The sequence below is a fragment of the Strix aluco genome, chromosome 21, assembly GCF_031877795.1.
Source record: "Strix aluco isolate bStrAlu1 chromosome 21, bStrAlu1.hap1, whole genome shotgun sequence".
Classification (NCBI taxonomy): domain Eukaryota; kingdom Metazoa; phylum Chordata; class Aves; order Strigiformes; family Strigidae; genus Strix; species Strix aluco.
Genome location: NC_133951.1, coordinates 14,540,493 through 14,558,707, shown reverse-complemented (window position 1 = coordinate 14,558,707; position 18,215 = coordinate 14,540,493). Strand labels below are relative to the sequence as shown.

Sequence of the window (18,215 nt, the reverse complement as noted above, 5' to 3'; positions counted from 1 at the left end):
TGTGGTATCTGCTTTAACTTTCTCAAGAAACCTGCTCACCCGAATCCGAAGGAGCAGGTCTGTGTACCAGGCTCCCAAGCTCAGAAGGGAGGGGTAGGCGTAACGTGCCCAGGGCGCAGGAACGTTGTCGTAGAAGAGCGCGTTCGCCAGCTCTTCCATATCGGATGTAATCGTTAGTTCTCCCTTTACAAAAGAGAAAAGTCTGGGCAGTTCTGTCTGAAGAAGGCGAGGCCGACGGAAGCGTTTGGTCTCGGAGCCATCCCAGAGCAGGAGGCTGGTGCCGCCTGGCCCTGCCCGGCCCCGGGGTCACCGAGCGCTGGGGAGGAGCAGTGGCGCTTCCCTGGCGGCTGCCTAACGCCTACCTTTAGTCCCAAGTCTAACTCTGTCAAAGAGCGCCTCATTTCTCGGGTCAAGGTGTTCATTCTTTCACATTCCTGGAAGGCGACTACAACGTAGGGGGTCCTGTCCACTGCCTTGGCCGTGAGGTCGGCCATGCTGAACGGCTCCGGCAGCCTGGCCACGATCTCCTCCAGGACTGACTTCACCTGCAGAGGAGATGCACAGAACTGCTCGTGCCTGAGGGAAAATGCTGGGGGTTCACAGCTACTTAACTCCGCCCTCCCCACCTAGTCCCTGCCTGGCCTCTGAACTGTCGCTGTGCAGCGTAGAACTTTACTTGCCTTTTCCTCGCGGGAGACACCTGAGACTCCTCCAGCGTCTGATTCTTTGGGCTGCATTTCCAAAACGGTCCGAAAAAGCCTGTCCGAGGTGGCAGTCAGGAAGCCGATCTCGGCGTTGGGGTGAAGGCCGTACAGGTGGGGGCTCTCGGGCGGCAGGTTCTCGTCGATGTACTTGTGGTAACCCTAAGCGCAGGGCAGGCGCCGACGTTAGTTTAGCAGATTGGTACAAGGAGCGTGAGCCTTGAAACTACCGGTTGTGTGGTGTGTCGCAGCTAGCTGGCGGCGCTTCCTCGAGATGGGTTTTTACTCCTGTCTTACCTAAGTTTTTCCCCAAACCACCCCGGCCACAGGAATTATTTTTGCAGCGATTCTGCATGTTTCCACGGGATTGAAACTTTTTCCCCCTACATTCCCCCTTGGTTAGCAGGAGGGAACGCTGACTAGTGCGTGTTTATCCAGAGCAGTGGTTTTCCACAGTAAATTGCAACGTTAAAATCTTTCTTACCTCGTAATCCAAGCTGGGAGGGATCAAAAACCCTGGAGCTAAGTACACTTCCCCTTCCAGCAGCTCCGCGTGGATGTATTCGCTCAGGTAAGTGCGACAGAGCCGGCGGTCCCAGTCGTCCGTGATGTGGCCCCCGTACATGATTTCACCAAAGAGGTACCGGAGATCGTCCCATGGTACCTGCAGGGAGCGGCTCATTCTCGGGACGGGCTTTTCTCTTTCAGGTGGAAAGTGATTTTAAAAAAACCAACCCAGCTCAGTCACCCCTTCACCTGCCAGAGCAGGGAGGGGGGAAGAACTACCTCAAGAAAAGGCATTTGGGCACCAAAGTGATGACTTTTTTTAAACCAGGTTGCTTGTCGCAGTGTGTCTTGTGCTGAGGTGTGTCACCCGGTAAGAACCTCACCTTGGGGTTGGCCTCCAGGTAGTTGTACAGGACGTTAATCGATATGGTCAGGTCCCCGTTGTTGAAGGGGTAAGATCTGTTCCAGCCCCAAGTGCCAAACTTGCGCCGCTCGGCCACCACCGCGTGGAAGTAACAGAGCGCAAACAAGATGCGTTTGAACTCGATTTCTTTGCTGCACATCTCTAAGGTGTCCTGCAGCGGGACAGAAATGAGAGCGGGTTTGCGATGGGTGAATGTTGCTGTCAGCCACCCTCGAGTGAGGGAAATTAACAGGTGATGGCAATGGAGAACTGAAGGTTGTTTATTAAACAAAAAAAAGCACAAAACTGTCTTTTAAAGAGTTGCTGATTGGTTAATTTTAGCACTTGTTTGTTTATAAAAAGTCCCCCCACACCCCCCCCCCAGCCCTGCTGACAGTCAAGGAGACTTTGTGGCACCAGGCAGCGGCTCCACATTCAGCCTCGGGAAGGGCACCGGTAATTCACCCGGTTTGGGGACCCTGGGGCAGCTCTGGTCATCCCTGAATCACGTCCTGACAAATGGGGGCTCTGGGCCTCCCCGGGGGGGGTGTCCGTGTCTGCAGTGACACCCCAAAGTGACACCCTCAGCCCCTGAATTCCCAGGGACGGGGTCAGCCGGACGCGCTGGCCTGAAGCGGTTGAAAGGGACCGGCTGTGCCCGGCGGTGGGGCGAGGGCGGGCGAGGGTACCTGGGTGAAGAGGTCGAGGGCTTTGTGCAGGTTGGCCTCCATGCCCGTCGGCGGCTCGTTGGTGATTTTGAGGGCGTTCTGCAGCAGCCCCTGCGGGATGACGTGTGCCCCGGGGCTGGGGGCTGGCTCAGCGCTCATGAACACCCGGTAGTCGGCGTGGCTGCCCCGGCTGTGCCGCTCCACCGTCTTCTCCAGCACGCCCAGCCACCGGGCCACCAGGTGGATGTTCTGCAACAGGAACCCCTCCTGCACTGCTTGGGCTGAAGCACAGCCTCAGGAATCGCTCGTTCCCCCCCACATTCCCACTGTGGCTCCCCAGGGAGCAGGTTTGGTGCACACCGAAGGTCTGTCCGTCCTGGGTGGCCCCTCGCCTCCGGCCTTGCCCGTGGCGGTGGGGTGAGGGTAAGGGCCCATCGTGCCCAGCCCTGCCTGCTGGCACTGTGTCCCCCCTGCTGCAGGGAGGGAGGGCACTGTGCTCCCCCCAGCTCCAGCCCCTCCGTGTCCCCTCCCTGCTCTGCCCTCCCCGAGGAGAAGCCTGGACCTGGCCTGCGCAGGGCCAAGCGCCGAGGCTGTGGGTCATGACAAACAGCGGCACGGGGGAGCGGAGCCGCTGCCGACACTCCCTGAGCTTCGGCCATCCCAGACACCGCCTCGGTGTCCATGGGCACATGGAGGCTGGGGGAGCCTGGGGACACCCTGAGCCGTGGCTGGTGGCCCTGCCGTGCGCCCCGGTGCCCCCCTCACCTGCAGGATCACCCAGTGTCCCTGCGCAGCCGCCAGCTCCAGGGCCCGTTCTGCCACGACCTCCTGGCCCTGCCCCAGCGACACGTTGTGGATCCTCCCGTTGTCGATGGTGAAGTTCAGCTTTTTGCCTGGGGAGGGGAGGGAACCGCCGCGGTGTGAGACGCCTTTTTCATCCGTGTTGGCACAGAGGGGGCTGCATGGCGCCGGCAGCAGCACGTGGGCAGCGGCTCACCCAGGGCCTCCACGTCCTTCAGTGGGTTGACGCCAGGGGAGAGAATGAAGAACAGGGGGGCAGAGGGGCTGCTCTCCTTGTACACCTCGAAGAGGTCAACGCTCCTGCCTTCCACAAACTTGCTCCCCATCTTCTCTTCCACAAAGTTCCTACGGAAAAATAAAACCATAATAAATAAAACCAAGTGCGGTCACTGGGCGCAGCGGGCGCGGTGACGCCGCGGGGCTCGTGCCGGGTGGGCGCGGGTGCACCTGATGGCGTAGGACATCCTGTCCGGCCGCAGGCACCGCAGCACGCACAGCTTCTGCAGGGCCGACTTGTTTTTCCACTCCTTGGGGAACGCTTCCTTCTCCGGCACCTCAGACTCCACAAGCTTTTTCCAGCGCTTTGCTGAGCCCTCGATGTCGCTGTCCAAGTTCTTGAACGCTTCCATTTCCGAGAGCACCTTCAGGTCCAGCCAAGAAGGGATAAATCACTCCTGGGCTCTGCTCGCCCTTGGGGACCCCAGGCTGGGGGGTCCCCGTGGAGCCGCGCGCACGCGGGGCCGGCGCTGTGCTGCAGCCAGGCCCCAGGGAACGCCCAGACCTGCCCCCCTTGGCCCAGACCCAACCAACCTTGATGCCACCCCAGCCCTGGGGCTGCAGGAAGTCCACGGGGGACGTGACGCCGGCCTTGGAAGGGAAGCGCAGAAGAAAGTCCAGCTCCACCAGGTTCACTTCTTTCTTGATCGCCAGGACCTGGCAAGTTGAGAGCACAAGTTGAGGGGCTGCGCTCCGGGTGAGGGGCTGCTGAGCATCCAGCAGCAGCACAGAAGAGAAGAACCTGTCTGACCCAGCATAAACTCACGTACAATATTATACAGCAGCAGCCCCAGACATTCCCACATATTACCTGGAAGGCAACCTGGGCCAGGAAAATGAGTTTGTCTCTCTCAAAGAGTCCCCGTGCAGTGTAGGTGTGGACCGAGTAGGTGATCTCATCCGTCAGGTTGATCACCCTCTGCTTGACGTCGTCGCTGGGGGCCGTGCGCTGAATGGCCTTCTCGAAGACCCCGTAGAATGCCTGAGGAAGAGCCGGGGCGGGCAGCTCAGTGCCGGGGGGCAGCTCAGTGCCTGGGCTGCTGGGTGTTCTGTGAGCAGCATAAATGCTGAAACCCCAAATCTCTGAGATCCCCCAACCAAGTCCCTCTGTGCTCCGCGTCTACCTTGAGAGAGAACTGGTAGATGGGGTTGATCTTGTTGAGGTCGCTCAGGATGAAGTACAGCAGGGACGCTCGCTCTGCCGCTGGCCTGTAGTTTTCTCTAGTGACATTTATTTGGCTTTCGGTGGCTTTAGCTTCTTTCACCTCGACGCACAGGAACGTGGGTGTTATCCAGCAGCCTGGCACCCGCCGAAGCAGCGCCCAAAGCTCCTGCTGAGCGCTGGGGGCCCAGCGTGGTCCGGGAGAGCTCTCCCGCTGCCCGTGGCACCGCAGCACCAGCTCCGGGGCACCTCACTTACTTTTTCCTCAATTTCCGTGGCTGTGCGCTTCGTTGTTTCCAGGTTCTCCACCAGCGCCGTGTCCCCCAGGAACTCCCCGCCGGCAGCAGACAGCCGGGCAAGCAGCGAGTCCTCCAGCTCCTTCAGCTTGATCTTGAACTCGTTCTGGCTCTTTGTGAGGTTTGCCTGCAACACCAGCACCCGGAGAGACGCGTGTCAGAACTCGGGTGTCGATCGCCGCGGCTTAGGCTGGGCGCTCCCCAACGAGCTGCGTGCAGCAGGCTCGGGGCCACCAGCAGTTCCGCTGGTTTTATCTTTTACTGATCATAAATCCTCCCTTCACAAACGCAGCCCCGGCAGCACACTGAGGTACCTGTCAGCTGAGCTACGGGTCTCTGAGAAACCAGCCACGTTTTTCACGGTGTCACCAAAGCGCCAGTGCAAGAGGAGGGTGGATGGGACCCGCCTGGCTCCCTCAGGGAGGTGAAATCGCCCCGATCGCCGCCAGCAAAGCCACCGCAGCCCCCCCGGGCTGCCCTCGCTCCCGTCTCACTGACAGCCAGGTTCGTACCTTCAGGGTCTCCAGGTCTGGCCGCTCTTTGGCCACCACAGCAGCCAGGAGCTGGTCCTCCAGCCCGTCCCGGGTCACCAAGAAGTTGATCAGGGTGCACTGAGCCTGCACCTCTGGCTTGTAGTGAGGGTTGAAGTATTTGGTGTGCAGAATCAGGCGGAAGCGCGGGTGATATTCCACTTCTTTCTCTCCTATCCTAATGTATCTGTTCAGTTAATTAAACAAATTAATTTATGTACCCCTGGCAGTAAGTTGTCACAGACAGAAACCCTCGACCCGCCTGCTGTTCCCACCCCCTCGGGATGTATTTCTGTGCTCAGGGAAAGGCAGAAGTGCCCGAAGAGCCCCGGCAGGGCGAAGGCCGGAGGAGCAGAAGGAGCTGGCGGCTGCCCTGCCCGCAGCTCTCGGACGGTTCCCTGCAGCGGGGCTGGCAGTGCCAAGTGGGGCACGGGAGGCGGGGCAGGGGGGTTCTCAGCAAAAGCCCCATCACGGAATAGCTTGTGTCTGCCAAGAGAACCCTCCCAGTTTGTCAGACCTTATTGTGGGCGCACGAGGGAACACGCTCGTCTTAAACCACTGAATGAACTGGACTCTGCAGCCCAGAACGGTCCAAAATGTCACATCGACTACAAATGTCCCCACCGGGAAATACTGGGAGAAAGCTGGGAGATGTGGCCGGAGGCTCTTGTGCACATGGGGAAGGATCAGGCCCCAGCTGCCATCACGCAAAGGGGCAGAAATTGGCATTTTTGGGCAGCAGTGGTTGCCTGGAGCAGGAGAAACTCCTCAGCACCAGTGAACGGGGTGCGCTGACCTGCCCTTCCTGGTGGTGTTCCTGCCCAGGAGATGGTCCAGCACCGGCTCCACCGTCTCACCAACGTCCTCAATCAGCAGCGTCTGTCCTTCGGAAACCGCCCGCTCGATGGTGTCCAGGTAGCTGCGGCCGGGAGGGGAGGGAGGCGCGGCGTGGGGCGAGCTGGGCGAGCTGGGGCGATCGCCCTCCAGCCCCTGCGCCCTGGCGGGACCCCCCTGGTGCTCCGCCAGCCCCGGCCCCCGCAGAGCCCGTGGAGGGGTTGGGTGCCCCCGTCACCGCTGCTGCCCTGGGGTGTCCTGAGTCTGATGGGGGATGTGGGTGCCCCGGCTTGCAGAGCCCCGCACCCCTCGGGTGGTGGGGAAGGGGGGCCCATTCCAGCCCGAGCCCGCAGCCGCCCCACAGCACCCGACCCACCTCCTCTGGCCCAGGCGGATGGTCTGCAGCTCCTCCCCGTATTTGTTCTTGATCCACTTGATGCCCTGGAGCTGGGCGTCCACGACCAGGGGCCAGCGCTGTGTGTTGCAGAGGATGGCGGCGTTCTCGGTGGAGGTGCGGTCGCTGGGCAGCCCCTGGTTTCTCCAGGCGGCCACGTCAGCAGCGTCGGTGAGGAGGCTGAGGGGGTCCAGCCCGGGGGTGATGGGGATGGGCACCTGCCGGGGAGGGGCTGGTGAGTGCCTGGGTGGCGGTGGGTGTTGGGGGAAGGAGCCCCAGGCACCCCGGAACGGGACCGTGGCTGCTCACCGCCAGGCTGCTGAGGAAGGGGATCCAGCGCTGCTCCAGCAGCTCGGCCCTGTACTTCTTGGTGAAGTAGCCGACGTAGGACACGAAGGCGGAGACCAGCAGCACGTCTCCACACAGCGTCTTCTCCTGCTCTCTGAGCATCTCTACCGACTCAGCCCAGCGGACGTTTTCGGATGCCAGCCCCCCGATGAGCCTGGGGGGGGTCAGAGGAGATGGTGGCTGCCGCAGTGACATGGCTGTGATGCCCCATCACCAAACGCCCTCGGGATTAACCCCCCCCTGCTCAGGCAGTGGCTGCCCTCACCCGGGGCACACGGCTGCATCCCCCCTCTGAATTTCTGGCCCAGTTCATATTCATTTTTAATTTGGGGAGGGCCTGGGGGGCTCTGATGCTTCCACAACCCCTGTGTCATTGTCACCCCGCAATGCCAGGGAGCAGCACAGTCCCAGCGCTCTGGGGCCAGCGTTTGCACGGTACCTGTTTGCCAACGTGATGACTCTGTTGGTTGCATCAGCCTCCTGCTGACATTTGATTTTCTTGGCTGTAGCTTTCTCAAACTCTGCAGTGAGAGCTGCCAAATTGCCGTTCAGGTCCTTCAAAAGACAACACAGCGCAGCTGCCGTGAGCTGCCAGCCCCGGGGAGAGCTCTGCGCACCCCGAGGAGCTTTGCAGCAGCCCCTGCTGTGGCGACGCAGCTCTTGCACCCGGGCTCCGTGTTTTATCAATTATAAGAATCTTTCTCACTCAGTTTTGGCTTCTGGCCATGACCTGCAGCCGAATTGCTGGTGCCTGATGGGGTCATGGCAGGCGCCAGCCAAGGCAAACAGCGGCTGGCTCCGGCAGCCAGCCCTGGCCGGGGGGTGCGGGGGGGGGACACGCACTTACGGCAATTTTCTTCTTAATGCGACTGAGTTTTTCTTGTGCCTCCGCCAGCTCGGCGTTGGCCTCCTCCAGCGCCAGCCTCTTGGGCTCCACCTCGCAGAACACCTCGTAGAAGCGAACGATGTTTAGGCACCAGGAGCACAGACCAGCGGCGGCCGTCGACTTCGACATGATGAACTCCGGATCAAAGCTGGGGTCTGACTGGTAGGGCCTGGAACGACAGAACACGCTGTGCTGCGGCACGGTGCTGCGGCGGCCCCGTCCCGCTCCTCCCAGGGCTTGGGCTGCCGGTGGGCACCGGGGGGAGAGAGCAGAGCGACCACCTGGGCCCCGCTCCTGCCCCCCAACCCCGCCGGGTGAGGGTCTCTCCTGGATGCCCTGCACGGGGCTGGGAAGGGGACGGGAACCAGCCACAGACTCACTGAAACGCCTTGAGACAGGCCTCGGGGATGTGCTCCTTGTCAAAATTCTTTAGGGCGTCAAGGAAAGCATCTACTTTTCCCATCATGACTTTCGCTGCCTTCCAGCTCTTGTCCTTCGGTATCTTGCCCCCGCGGGCCGTCAGAACCATCACAGCTGCCGTCACGTTCACCACTGCTTGGGGCGGGGACCCAAAGGACTTCAGCTCCGTCAGGTTGTTCTGGGAAGGGAGCGGGGGCCGCTGAGCATCGCCCCGGCGGGGGGACGCTGGCACCAGCCGGGGACCTGCTTCCCGCTGAGGGGTCGCCCACCTTGTTGAGTGTGTTGAGGGCCTCCTGGGCGGCCACGAGCGCCGGCTCCGCTTTCGCCAGGTCGGTCTCACAGGCTCGTTGCTTCTCAGACACGTTCTGGGGAGGCGAGGGGATGGGACAGGGTGAGCTCATGCTGCCCCGTCCCGTGTTGGGCCCCGCTGCGGTGGGCACCGGCTGAGCCCCACGCACCATGTTGATGGCCTGGACCTTCAGCTCCTCCTCATCAGCGAGGGCCTTCTCCTTGCTGACCTTCTCTGTCTCGACACCCACCACGTGGATCAGTTTATCTGCATCCTCGTTTTTCTGCTTCAGCTCTGCTTCCTGCACCGCCAGCTTGGCTTTCAGGTCGTCCACCTTGACGGGGGAGAAACGGAGAGGATCAAGGGTTGATCTGCCCAGCCCTGCCCAGCCTCACAGCGGTGGCTTGGTGAGGCTTGGGGACCTCGTGGCCACCGTGACGCCCCACGGGGACGCGCGTCCTCTCGCCCCCCCGCACCGGCCCCGCAGCAGAAGCGTTGCTGTGGGCAGGCACCTGGGACGTTGTGCTCTGCAGCTTCGTCAGCCCCTTCTGCAGCCGCTCGATCTTGGCAGTGAGCTCGCTCCGTTTTTTCGCCAGCAGGTTTTGGTAGAGCTTTATCTGCTCCAAGAAGGTCTTTGGCGTGGTGTAATTATAGCGTCTCTCCGTGGCCAGGTAGGTGTTGGACATCTCCTTAACGCTCACGTGGACGTAGGACATGAACTGGCTGATGGAGACCTTGACCTCGGGCTGCAGCAGGAGCACAGGCGGTGGGTGAGAGGCTCTGCCGGGAGCAGAGTGAGCCGCTGCGCCGAGCGGATGCGGGGAAACGCTGGGGTAGAACTGAGCCCTCCCGCAGCGTCGGTTCACGTCCAGCCACAGGGGCCGGGAGGCAAAGTGCTGCTTTTCGTTAAACACAACACGTGGCTGAGAAACATAGGTGATCACGGCACTAACGACGCTGGTTCTTAAGCCCAGCTTGGTTTCCTGGCTCTAATCCCCCAGGTTAACCTGGGCTGCACTGGGGAAAAGCTGCTGTTCCCAGGCTATTATTTATGGGGCTGTTTTAAGGACAAGTGGGAAGCGAGGAAAGGCTGGTCCCGCCTGCACGGTTTGGGGCCTGGAGCCGGCTGTGATTTACCCCAGACCCCACGCCCGGGCACCGCAAGAGGGAGAGCAGCAGAGGCGCAGGCTGTCCCCCCCGAAGCAGCCCGCTTTCCCCCAGCCCCCCAGGACAGAGGGCTGTGCACAGGCATGGCGTGCACCGACCCGGGGGCCCAGCTCACCTCGATGTCCCCTGTTTCCTCCAGGAACCTGCTGCTGACGGACACGAGCGCGTCCTGCGGCCACTCGTGGAACCAGTCGATGGCCGTGCAGTTGACCACGGCGGGGAACCTCCTGGCCCGCGCCCGCAGGGTTGAGCCCACGGGGGAGAAGCAGAGGATGACCTGGGGCAGAGCAGCGCGGGTGAGGGGGGCGTCCCCGCTGCCGGGGGCTGAGCTCGCGCCGGGGGCAGCAGGACAATCGCTGCAAACTCTTGAGAGCAGGACTTTGCCTCCCACCCATTAACTCCCCTTCCCGGTAGGCAGGTGATGGTCTGTGTCTGCGCCTCTCCGTGGGGCCAGGGCCGCTACTGGGTCCCCTTTGGTGGCACCGGCTGGTGGCTGTGGAGGCTGCTCCCCCCACCCTGCCCCAGGGCAGGTAAATAACTTGGCTCTGAGGAGCTGCACCCCCGACTCTAGGGGGGCACCGTTGGCTGAGGAGCCTTTGAAAACATCTTTCACCCAAACCCACCACCCTGTAATGAAACCACGGTTTTCTGTGTCCTGTCTGCAAACAGGTTTTGGGTTTGGGAAGCCGGGAGCCCTGACAACCCCCCCCGGCTGAACACCCACCTTTAACTGACGCCTGACTTTTTCTATAAATAATTTCCAGCAGTTTTCCCTTGTATCTTGCAATCCAAGGAACTTCACTTGGGGCTTCATGGCATTGATAATGTTTTCCAGGTCATCATCCTGAAAGAGCCCTGGCACCTCCCCAGACGCCAAGAAATCGTTAATTAGGACCAGGAAGGATTCATCAGCCACCTGGGAGTCCGTCATCAGGAACACGGTGGGGATGTTCTTCACGGCCGCCTTGATGTACTGGGAGGCGAGGTCCAGCTGGGCAGGAGAGGGAAACCGTCACCCCCCCAGCTTTAAACCCACCCTGAGCCGTTCTCTGAGGGGACCGGCTGGGCGCAGCCCAGCACCCCTGGAAAGCCAGGAGGTGCCTTTGGGAAGGTGCTGGGTGCCGGGTGCTCTGCTTGGGGCCGGCTGCCAGCGCTGCCTGCACTGCGCCTGCCCTCGCGAGCGGCTCCTGCCAGTCCCTGGCCAGGGAAACGCTGCAGCCCCTCGGGCAGGACTCGGAAAGCACCTCTGAGCGGATCAGGGGGTGCACAGAGGAGAGGAGAGCAGAGCCCCACGCTCACCCCCGGCACCAGAGCCACCGTGGGGCTTGGCACCGCATTTGCAGGATCTGGCCCCGGAGTCAGGAGAGCTGCTCGCACCTTCAGGTCCGGGACACTGTAGCCTTTCTTCAGCGTAATCTGAAACACGCTCAGGTTGCTGATGAAAGCTGCCAGCCGTGCCAGGCTCTGCTTCCCGCTGCCTCCTACCCCCACCAGCAGCGCGTTGCCCCGGGGGGACTCTAAGATCCGACTAATTCTGCAAATATGAGACATGGCGTCTTCAAAGAGCACCTGAATGAAACAGGAGGGGAAGGTTCAATGTTCTGAATCGCAGCCGGAAAATGATCAAACCCCCCGTGACGTACAGACCCGAGCGAGAGCGACGCCGCTGTCTCAGCGCTGCCTCGGCGCGGAGCCGGGCGCTCACCAGGCTCATCGCCGCGTTCATCTCATTGTAGCTGTCCAAGGCCTCCCCCAGCAGCTTGTTCAGAGCTGGCCAGCTCGGCACTGGCAGGTACTTGGGCTCCCCCACGCCCTGGGCGAAGTGGCAGTAGATGTTGGGCTTGGCCAACGCCGCGTCTTGGCCGAGTTCCTGCGAGAGGCAAGGCCAGAGGTGGGGCTGAGCCGGGGGGCGCCCGGGGGTGCCGCTGCCCATCCCACCGCCGAGCCGGTGCCGGGGGGCTCGGCCTGGCAGCGCAGCCCCACCGGGCTGGGGCACTCCTTCATTTTCCAGCACAACTTACATCAAAGAACTTTTTGCAGGTGTCCACCAGTATCTTCCCAAAACCTTTTTGATCCCGTTCATCGACGAGCTTGTCTCCGTACACCCGCTCCGCTTCGTGAAGCCAGAGACGCACCAAGTCCACGGGACTCTTCAGGCATTCAGGGGTGGAGAACAACATACCCTGACAAACACACGAATCCCTCAGTCCTCGGGGGTTATTTTACTGCTGCTCAGGGCTGAGTGTAAAGGTTGGCTTCGGGAAGAGGTTATGGTACTTTTCAGGGACATGGTGCACCACAGGGATGCGTGATGAAGGAATAAGGAGAATTGAGAGGAAACGGCCGTCCCGTTACCTGGAATATGTTGGAGAGGTCCCGGAGGTTGAAGAGGTAGTGGAACTTGATGGCTGTTGGCAAGAAGGTGGAGGCGACCTTCTGGTGGAGGGCTGTGGGCAGGAAATGGGGTGAGCGGGCGGGCAGGGCCCCACGGCAGCCTCTGGCGGGACCCCTGAGCCTGGCTCACCCTCCCCTTTGGCACCTTCAGCAGGAGGACAAGCCTGAGGCTTTAGTCTGACAATTTCTAGGGAAACAATGCTGCATTTAGAGCGTGAACAGGAGGAAAGGAGGAGCTGAGGTTTCATTTGCACGGTGCCATGATGCGGAGCTGCGGCGTGGGGCTCCCAGGGCGCCGGCTGATGGTGGAGCGGTTGGGTTTGCTGGGGGGTGCGTTCCCCGGGGGCTGATGCCGGTGGGTGCCACCTCCCCCCTCCCCGCCGTGTCAGGGGCTCACCCAGCGCGGCTGCGACCAGCTGGGGCTGCAGCTTCTGGACAGCCGGCGGCATCTTCTGCAGGGCCAGGTGCTGCGCCAGGATGGTGCCGTACACGGTCAGCAGAGCCTCCTGGCCGGGAGGGCTCAGGGCGAAGACGCAGAAGTGACGCTGCAGCGAGGGGCAGGAATTCAGGCAGGAGGTTTTCCCCACAGGGGCTGATGCAGCCAGACGGCCCCTGGCTCATCCCACCTGCTCCAGGCTCCGGTCCCAGGGAGCGAACCCCCCCCGCAGGGCACAGCCCCCGGTGCTGTGGGTCCCGCGTACCTGCAGCCTGGGGTCGATGGTGAAGGACCCCGCGGTGGGGTTCATGCAGGCCACGTACTGGCAGTTGTGAACGTCCTTCAGGGTCAGTTTGTTCCTGTCGTACCTGCGCAGGGACCGGCACCGTGACGCTTTCCCCGGGGGTGGGTTCCTCCAGTCGGGCTGTGCCGCTGTGGAGCTGTGTCGGGGGGGATGCGGGAGCAGGGATCCCCATTTCCCTGGTGCTGGGCAAAGCCTGGCACGGCTCTCGGTGATGCTTCCTGCGCCCCAGGGCCAGACTTGGCCCCAAAGCCCTCCATGACAACCGGCACTTGTCACCTCTTCCCCCCTTCCCAAGCGAACCCTCCCCACCGCCGGCACCGCAGCACCAGGCACCGGGATCCCCCGCCGGGGTTCCCCGCCAGCGCTGGCAGCCGGGCTGTGTGCTTTGGACGGGGTTTGGAGTCGCCAGCAGAGAGTCTTCCCATTCCTCTGCCAAAACCTTCCCTGCAGCTCCAGGAATGAGCGGGCTGGGGGCGAACAGGTGACTTGGCCCCACCGGTGCAGGAGGGGGCACGGGCGGGGCACGGGCGGGGTGGGAGAGGTGCCGGCACCGCAGGGGTTTGCTGGGAAGGGGGTGACCGAGGCCCTGCAGAGGGGGCCACCAGCCGGGCACCCACCAGTGCCCGTGGTCCACGTGCTGCCGGATGAGCGTGTGCGGTGCCACGGTGCCGTACTTGTCCACCTCCGGCATGTTCATGTCGTCGATGAAGTAGATCAGCCTCCTGGTCCCGGGGGGGCCATAGTTCCTCCCCGATTTCTTCTCCAGGGGCTTCTCAAGGATGGCTGCAGCGAGAGGAGCGGGTGGGCAGTGAGCGGGGCAGCGCCGCGGGGCACAGCCCGGCGTGGGGCCGGCCGCCGGCTCGGGCCAGCCTTACCCTGCAGCACGGCCGAGGTGGTGTAGAAGTTGAAGGGCACAGACTGCACGAGGTATTCGTCTGTGCCGAGCGCTTCGAGCTTGTCCCACATCAGGACCGATTTTCCCGTCCCTGCGTTCCCCACCAGCATCACCGGCCTCCGCTTCTCCATCAGCAGGTCCATGAAGTAGCGGACGCGAATGGTCTCCGTCGTGTGCACCACGGAGGCCTGGGGGGATGGCGTCAGCCCCGCAGCTCCTCGTGCTGCCCGAGGCACCGTGCGCAGGCAGAGGCGGATCTCCCGGGGGAGCAGCGGGCAGGGAGCCCTGCCTGCCTTCCCCGGCACTGCCAGCTGGTCTAGCGGAAGATGCTCTATCTCCACACAAACCTGCTCCCTCTCTAAAGCAAAAGATCTCAGGTGCTTGGTTATTCTAAAGACTTTCTGACCAAAAATAGGAGCTGTCAGAAAAACGAGTTATTAAACCAGAACAACACAGCACAGTTCCTGAAACTGTCCCCAGCGTCTCTGTTCAGCCAATGCTCGGGCACGTTCGGCCACAGCACCTCTCCCTCTCCCTGAGACCCTTGACACAACGCCCCTCCCTCGGGAGGGCATTTCAAAGGACATACAAATAAAGTTTTAAAGTACATTTTTGCATTCAGGTGATAGTTATAATTGCTTCATTATAATCTACGAAGCCACATGTTAATCTGAAATTAAAGAAGAGCTGCAACTTGCAGCTCTCACTGAGGTTTCCGCAGGGTAAAGCAGAACCGCGGGGTTTGCCGGGTGCCGCCGGAGCCGGCCCGAGTCCTGGCACCGCTCCAGGCCCAGCGCTGCTCGGGGGAAGACCATGGATTCATAAACAAAACACAAACCCAGAGAGCTTGTGGGAAATACCTGTAAAGGGACGTCGGGATTGAGTTCAAATTTTGGCACTTTTTCAGTCCAGAGCATGAATTTCTTCGTTTCCGGATCAACGTAATAGTCAAAAATTGTCCCCTGAGAAGGAAACTTGATGGTTTTAAACTCATTCACCCACCACTTGCTGAACTCCAGGCGGTAATCCATGAGCTGGGAGGAACCAAACAGAAAAACTTAGAAATGGGCCAACGTTGTTGCTGCTTTAGCATTTTCCGAAGGGATGTGGCCGAGGGATGAAGCTGGGCAGGATCCCCTGGCCAGGGGGCAGGTGTGGGCAGGCGGCCGTACCTGGTCCTGGAACATGGCCCCTCCGAAGGCCCAGGTGCAAGCAAAGACAAGGTAGAGCTCGTAGAGCTCCCGAGGCGAGTCCGGCGGGGCAGTCTGCGGCGTCAGGAGACACTCCAGCAGGTACAGCACCGTCTGTGTCATCGTGACCTCAGGGACCGGGGTGATCTTCTTGAATCCCGACCTGAGCTTCTCCAGGCACACTGGCAGGTACTTGTCAAAGAGGATCATCAAATTGGCCTTCTCAGACTGCACTGTCCTCGTCTCGATCCAGCTGGTCACAATGCTGCGGGAGAGGAGGGCAGGGCTGCAGGTGAGCGCGTGGGGGCCAGCACCCATCCCATTGCATCCCATCCCATCCCATCCCATCGCATCCCATCGCATCGCATCGCATACCATCCCATCCCGTCCCGTCCCGTCCCGTCCCATCCTGTCCCATCCCATCATCTTGTCCCGTCCCATCCCACCCCACCCACGTCCCTCCCCAGGCTCACGGGTTCCAGCCCAGATCTGTGGGGTTGATGTAGAGGATTCCCGCCCGGGACACGGTCGCTGGCGTGGCAGTCCGCAGGTGGCTGATCTCGAAGAGGAGCCGCATGGTGGGGTTGAGGGGGATGCGCTCGTTGCTGGCCAAGGTGAGAACCTGGGGGAAGCAGCCTGTCACGGGGGGGCTGCCCTGATCTTGGGGCCCAGCCACGAACCCAGGCTGATCACCTCGAGTTAATGAGCGAGCGAAGCTCCTGGGGTGTGATGGCACCGACCTTATTGTCATCCATGACTGTGTTGAGGGACTCGATCCACATGGGGTCAATGTCACCATCGAGGATGATCCACTTGGGCCCCTTATGGGTGATGTTGGCCAGGTCACGCATCGTTGAAGAAAACAGACCTGCCCCGTAGAGAGACACATGGGTTTGTCCCCTTCGGCTCTTTCCACTCACGGCACATTTGCTGAGGGACACACGGGACTGGGTGCTTCCCTGAGACACGTTGCTCCTCCCTCACACTCCAGTAAAAAGCCCCAAGGAAAGGTTTTCCCCTTCCAGCCACCGCATCACAAAGTGTTTACAGATTCACATTTTATGAAGGTATTTGCCTCTGCACCAGCGGCTGCCGGAGGGTGGTTTGTGCCGGGTCCCGTCCCCCCGCTGGGCCGCGCACACAAGCGTCGGTGTCTCACCGTCCTTCCACTCTCGCGTGGACGGATGAATGACCCCGAACAGCTCATCACAGGTCACGGCCTTTGGGTCCAGGTCCACGGTGACCGGCTTCCGCTTCATGCTCTTGTAGGTCTTGTTGAGCGACCTCAGCACCTGCGGGGAGGGGAACTGTGCCCCGCGGCCACTGCCCCTGCGCAGCCCAGACAGAACCTTGCTCCCGCCCGTGGTGGAGCAGCCCGGCCTGGGCAGCCTCTGGGAATGCCCTGGGCCTCCCTCTGCAGGGCCGGCTCCTGGCCGGGGTGTTGTGAGAGCCCAGAGCCCTGCCAGCCCCGGCACTGTCCTGCCCACACCGCAGAATGCAGGGTGTCACCAGAGCGTGTCCCTGCCTGCTCCTGGCCTTGTCCCCGCTCTGCCTAAGGGTGTCCCGGACATCCCTGTCCCAAAGCTGCCCAGCCCCACGGGCTGAGCCCGGTGTGCACGGTGCTGTGGGGTGGCCACGGACACCGGCCACGCCGCTGGCCCTGTCGCAGACGCTGCTGCAGGTGCAGCAGGAGCTGCACGGACCGGGGAGGCCATGGGGTGTGCTCAGCTGGGGCAGGAGGGGACCCGTGTCCTCAGGGATGGTTTGGCTGCTACCTGAGACTTGCCGCAGCCGGCGTTGCCGATGACGAAGACGGAGTGTCTCACTTGCAGCAGCTCCTCCAGCTGCACCACCTTCAGCACAAAGCTCTCCTCCGCCTGCAGCTTCAGCTCCAGCACGGACTGTCTGATGATCTGGGGAGGGGAGGCCACAGGCAGCGTCACGGCCTCGCCGAGAGCCCAGACACGGGCCAGCCCCCCCCCAGTGCTGAATGGACCTTCAGCCTCTGGACCCTGCCAGGACTGGGATGTCTCTGGCACTGGTGCCATGCCGGGGCCTGCACCTTCTCCAAGTTGAGGTCCCTCTTCCTGGGGATGTCCAGGGCTGGGAACAGGTCTGCAATCAGCCCCATGAAGACGGGCAAGTCGTCTGTCACGATCTTGGGGATGTTGAAGTCTCGTAAAGCTCTCATCAGAACTCGGTCCTCAGCGCAGCTGGGGTCCCCTCTCTTCAAGGAGCCGGCTACCACCAGCACAGACTTAATAGCCCGCAGACCCCAGTCGTAGTGGTCCTGCCAACAGGCAGCAGAGTATCACAATTTCACTTTGGTGAGAGAAAACTGCTTCAAACAGTCTGGAGAAATACCCTGCGCGCTGCCCACCCCGGGTGATCCGGTGTCCAGCAGATGGGACTTAGTGAGTTTATGCACCAGGCAAACCCGCTCGGCCGGGAGGGGAGCAGCAGCCTGGCTTCCTTCCTGGAAGCACGTTTTTATTGCAAATCACTTCTGCTGAGATGAATAACATCTGCATGCTCTCATCTTAATCAGCTATAGTCTATTCTATTCTATTTTTGTACTTCTTGATTTATTCCAGAAGGCAGGAACGTGCCATATGATGCACCAGCGTGGAAGTGGAGTTTGCCCAGGCAGAGCCCTGAACTGCGCAGCACACTCCAGGCAGCACGTTCCTGCTGGCAACCCGACTACCAGCCCCAGGTTTGAAATTCAAACGAACTCTTTCATCTTAAAGACCCGTGCAATATGTTAAATTACCTGCTTAGACAGTAGCTCTTTGCAGAGTGTATACAGAGTGATGAACTTTCTTGCAAGAAGCTTAGCGTCAATAAAACCTTCTGCAACAAGCATGATTTCACAGATCAGTTCGAAATCGGGGATGACCATGGCGCAGGGTCTGGAGGAGCAGCGGCAGGTTAGCAGGGCTGTGCAGGGACGTCCACACGCCCCTCGCGCTCCCGCAGCCAGCCACAGTTCACACCCATGTTTTCATTATGATAATTGGGCAGTAATTTACACCGGCTGGGGTCTCTGGAGGTGCCTTGTCCAGCCTTCTGCTCCAAGCAGGGCTCGTGCCACAGCTGGAACAGGTCACCCTGGGCCTTCTCCAGTCACAGTTTGTGTTCCTCCAAGGACAGAAATCCCACAGCACCCTTGGGCCGCCCCTTCCAGCACTTGACCACCTTGTTTTCTTATTTTCAATTGGATTTTAGCCAAAGGGGGCAATTAGACCCCCCGAGCATCCTCTTCTCCAGGCTGAGCAGCCCCGCTCAGAGGCCCTGAGACGGTCAGAGGCTGG

The 18,215-nt window shown here is 61.1% G+C and overlaps 1 protein-coding gene across 6 annotated transcripts in view; it reads right to left on the bottom strand.

The window, feature by feature from the left end:
• The window catches only part of DNAH17 (dynein axonemal heavy chain 17), a 34,176-nt gene that overhangs the window by 1,750 nt on the left and 14,211 nt on the right, over window positions 1–18,215 (bottom strand). For 3 of the 6 annotated variants that reach the window (XM_074847283.1, XM_074847285.1, XM_074847286.1), the window contains 41 exons: window positions 17,675–17,813; window positions 16,964–17,191; window positions 16,677–16,814; window positions 16,061–16,193; window positions 15,642–15,769; window positions 15,375–15,523; window positions 14,884–15,166; window positions 14,572–14,745; window positions 13,692–13,899; window positions 13,434–13,599; window positions 12,778–12,880; window positions 12,474–12,621; window positions 12,038–12,129; window positions 11,704–11,865; window positions 11,388–11,552; window positions 10,982–11,251; window positions 10,407–10,673; window positions 9,798–9,959; window positions 9,028–9,261; window positions 8,685–8,849; window positions 8,496–8,591; window positions 8,187–8,404; window positions 7,768–7,975; window positions 7,360–7,475; window positions 6,882–7,074; window positions 6,555–6,790; window positions 6,141–6,263; window positions 5,327–5,531; window positions 4,777–4,941; window positions 4,481–4,621; window positions 4,168–4,338; window positions 3,891–4,013; window positions 3,528–3,721; window positions 3,277–3,425; window positions 3,045–3,172; window positions 2,301–2,528; window positions 1,592–1,783; window positions 1,186–1,365; window positions 681–863; window positions 363–545; window positions 40–183 (listed from right to left, as the gene is read on the bottom strand). In XM_074847283.1, coding sequence (XP_074703384.1) covers window positions 40–183; window positions 363–545; window positions 681–863; window positions 1,186–1,365; window positions 1,592–1,783; window positions 2,301–2,528; window positions 3,045–3,172; window positions 3,277–3,425; window positions 3,528–3,721; window positions 3,891–4,013; window positions 4,168–4,338; window positions 4,481–4,621; window positions 4,777–4,941; window positions 5,327–5,531; window positions 6,141–6,263; window positions 6,555–6,790; window positions 6,882–7,074; window positions 7,360–7,475; window positions 7,768–7,975; window positions 8,187–8,404; window positions 8,496–8,591; window positions 8,685–8,849; window positions 9,028–9,261; window positions 9,798–9,959; window positions 10,407–10,673; window positions 10,982–11,251; window positions 11,388–11,552; window positions 11,704–11,865; window positions 12,038–12,129; window positions 12,474–12,621; window positions 12,778–12,880; window positions 13,434–13,599; window positions 13,692–13,899; window positions 14,572–14,745; window positions 14,884–15,166; window positions 15,375–15,523; window positions 15,642–15,769; window positions 16,061–16,193; window positions 16,677–16,814; window positions 16,964–17,191; window positions 17,675–17,813 — 7,090 coding nt within the window. Of the gene's footprint in view, window positions 1–39; window positions 184–362; window positions 546–680; window positions 864–1,185; window positions 1,366–1,591; window positions 1,784–2,300; window positions 2,529–3,044; window positions 3,173–3,276; window positions 3,426–3,527; window positions 3,722–3,890; window positions 4,014–4,167; window positions 4,339–4,480; window positions 4,622–4,776; window positions 4,942–5,326; window positions 5,532–6,140; window positions 6,264–6,554; window positions 6,791–6,881; window positions 7,075–7,359; window positions 7,476–7,767; window positions 7,976–8,186; window positions 8,405–8,495; window positions 8,592–8,684; window positions 8,850–9,027; window positions 9,262–9,797; window positions 9,960–10,406; window positions 10,674–10,981; window positions 11,252–11,325; window positions 11,553–11,703; window positions 11,866–12,037; window positions 12,130–12,473; window positions 12,622–12,777; window positions 12,881–13,433; window positions 13,600–13,691; window positions 13,900–14,571; window positions 14,746–14,883; window positions 15,167–15,374; window positions 15,524–15,641; window positions 15,770–16,060; window positions 16,194–16,676; window positions 16,815–16,963; window positions 17,192–17,674; window positions 17,814–18,215 lie in introns of those variants that run through there. The other 3 variants (XM_074847282.1, XM_074847284.1, XM_074847287.1) reach the window with 3 other exon arrangements.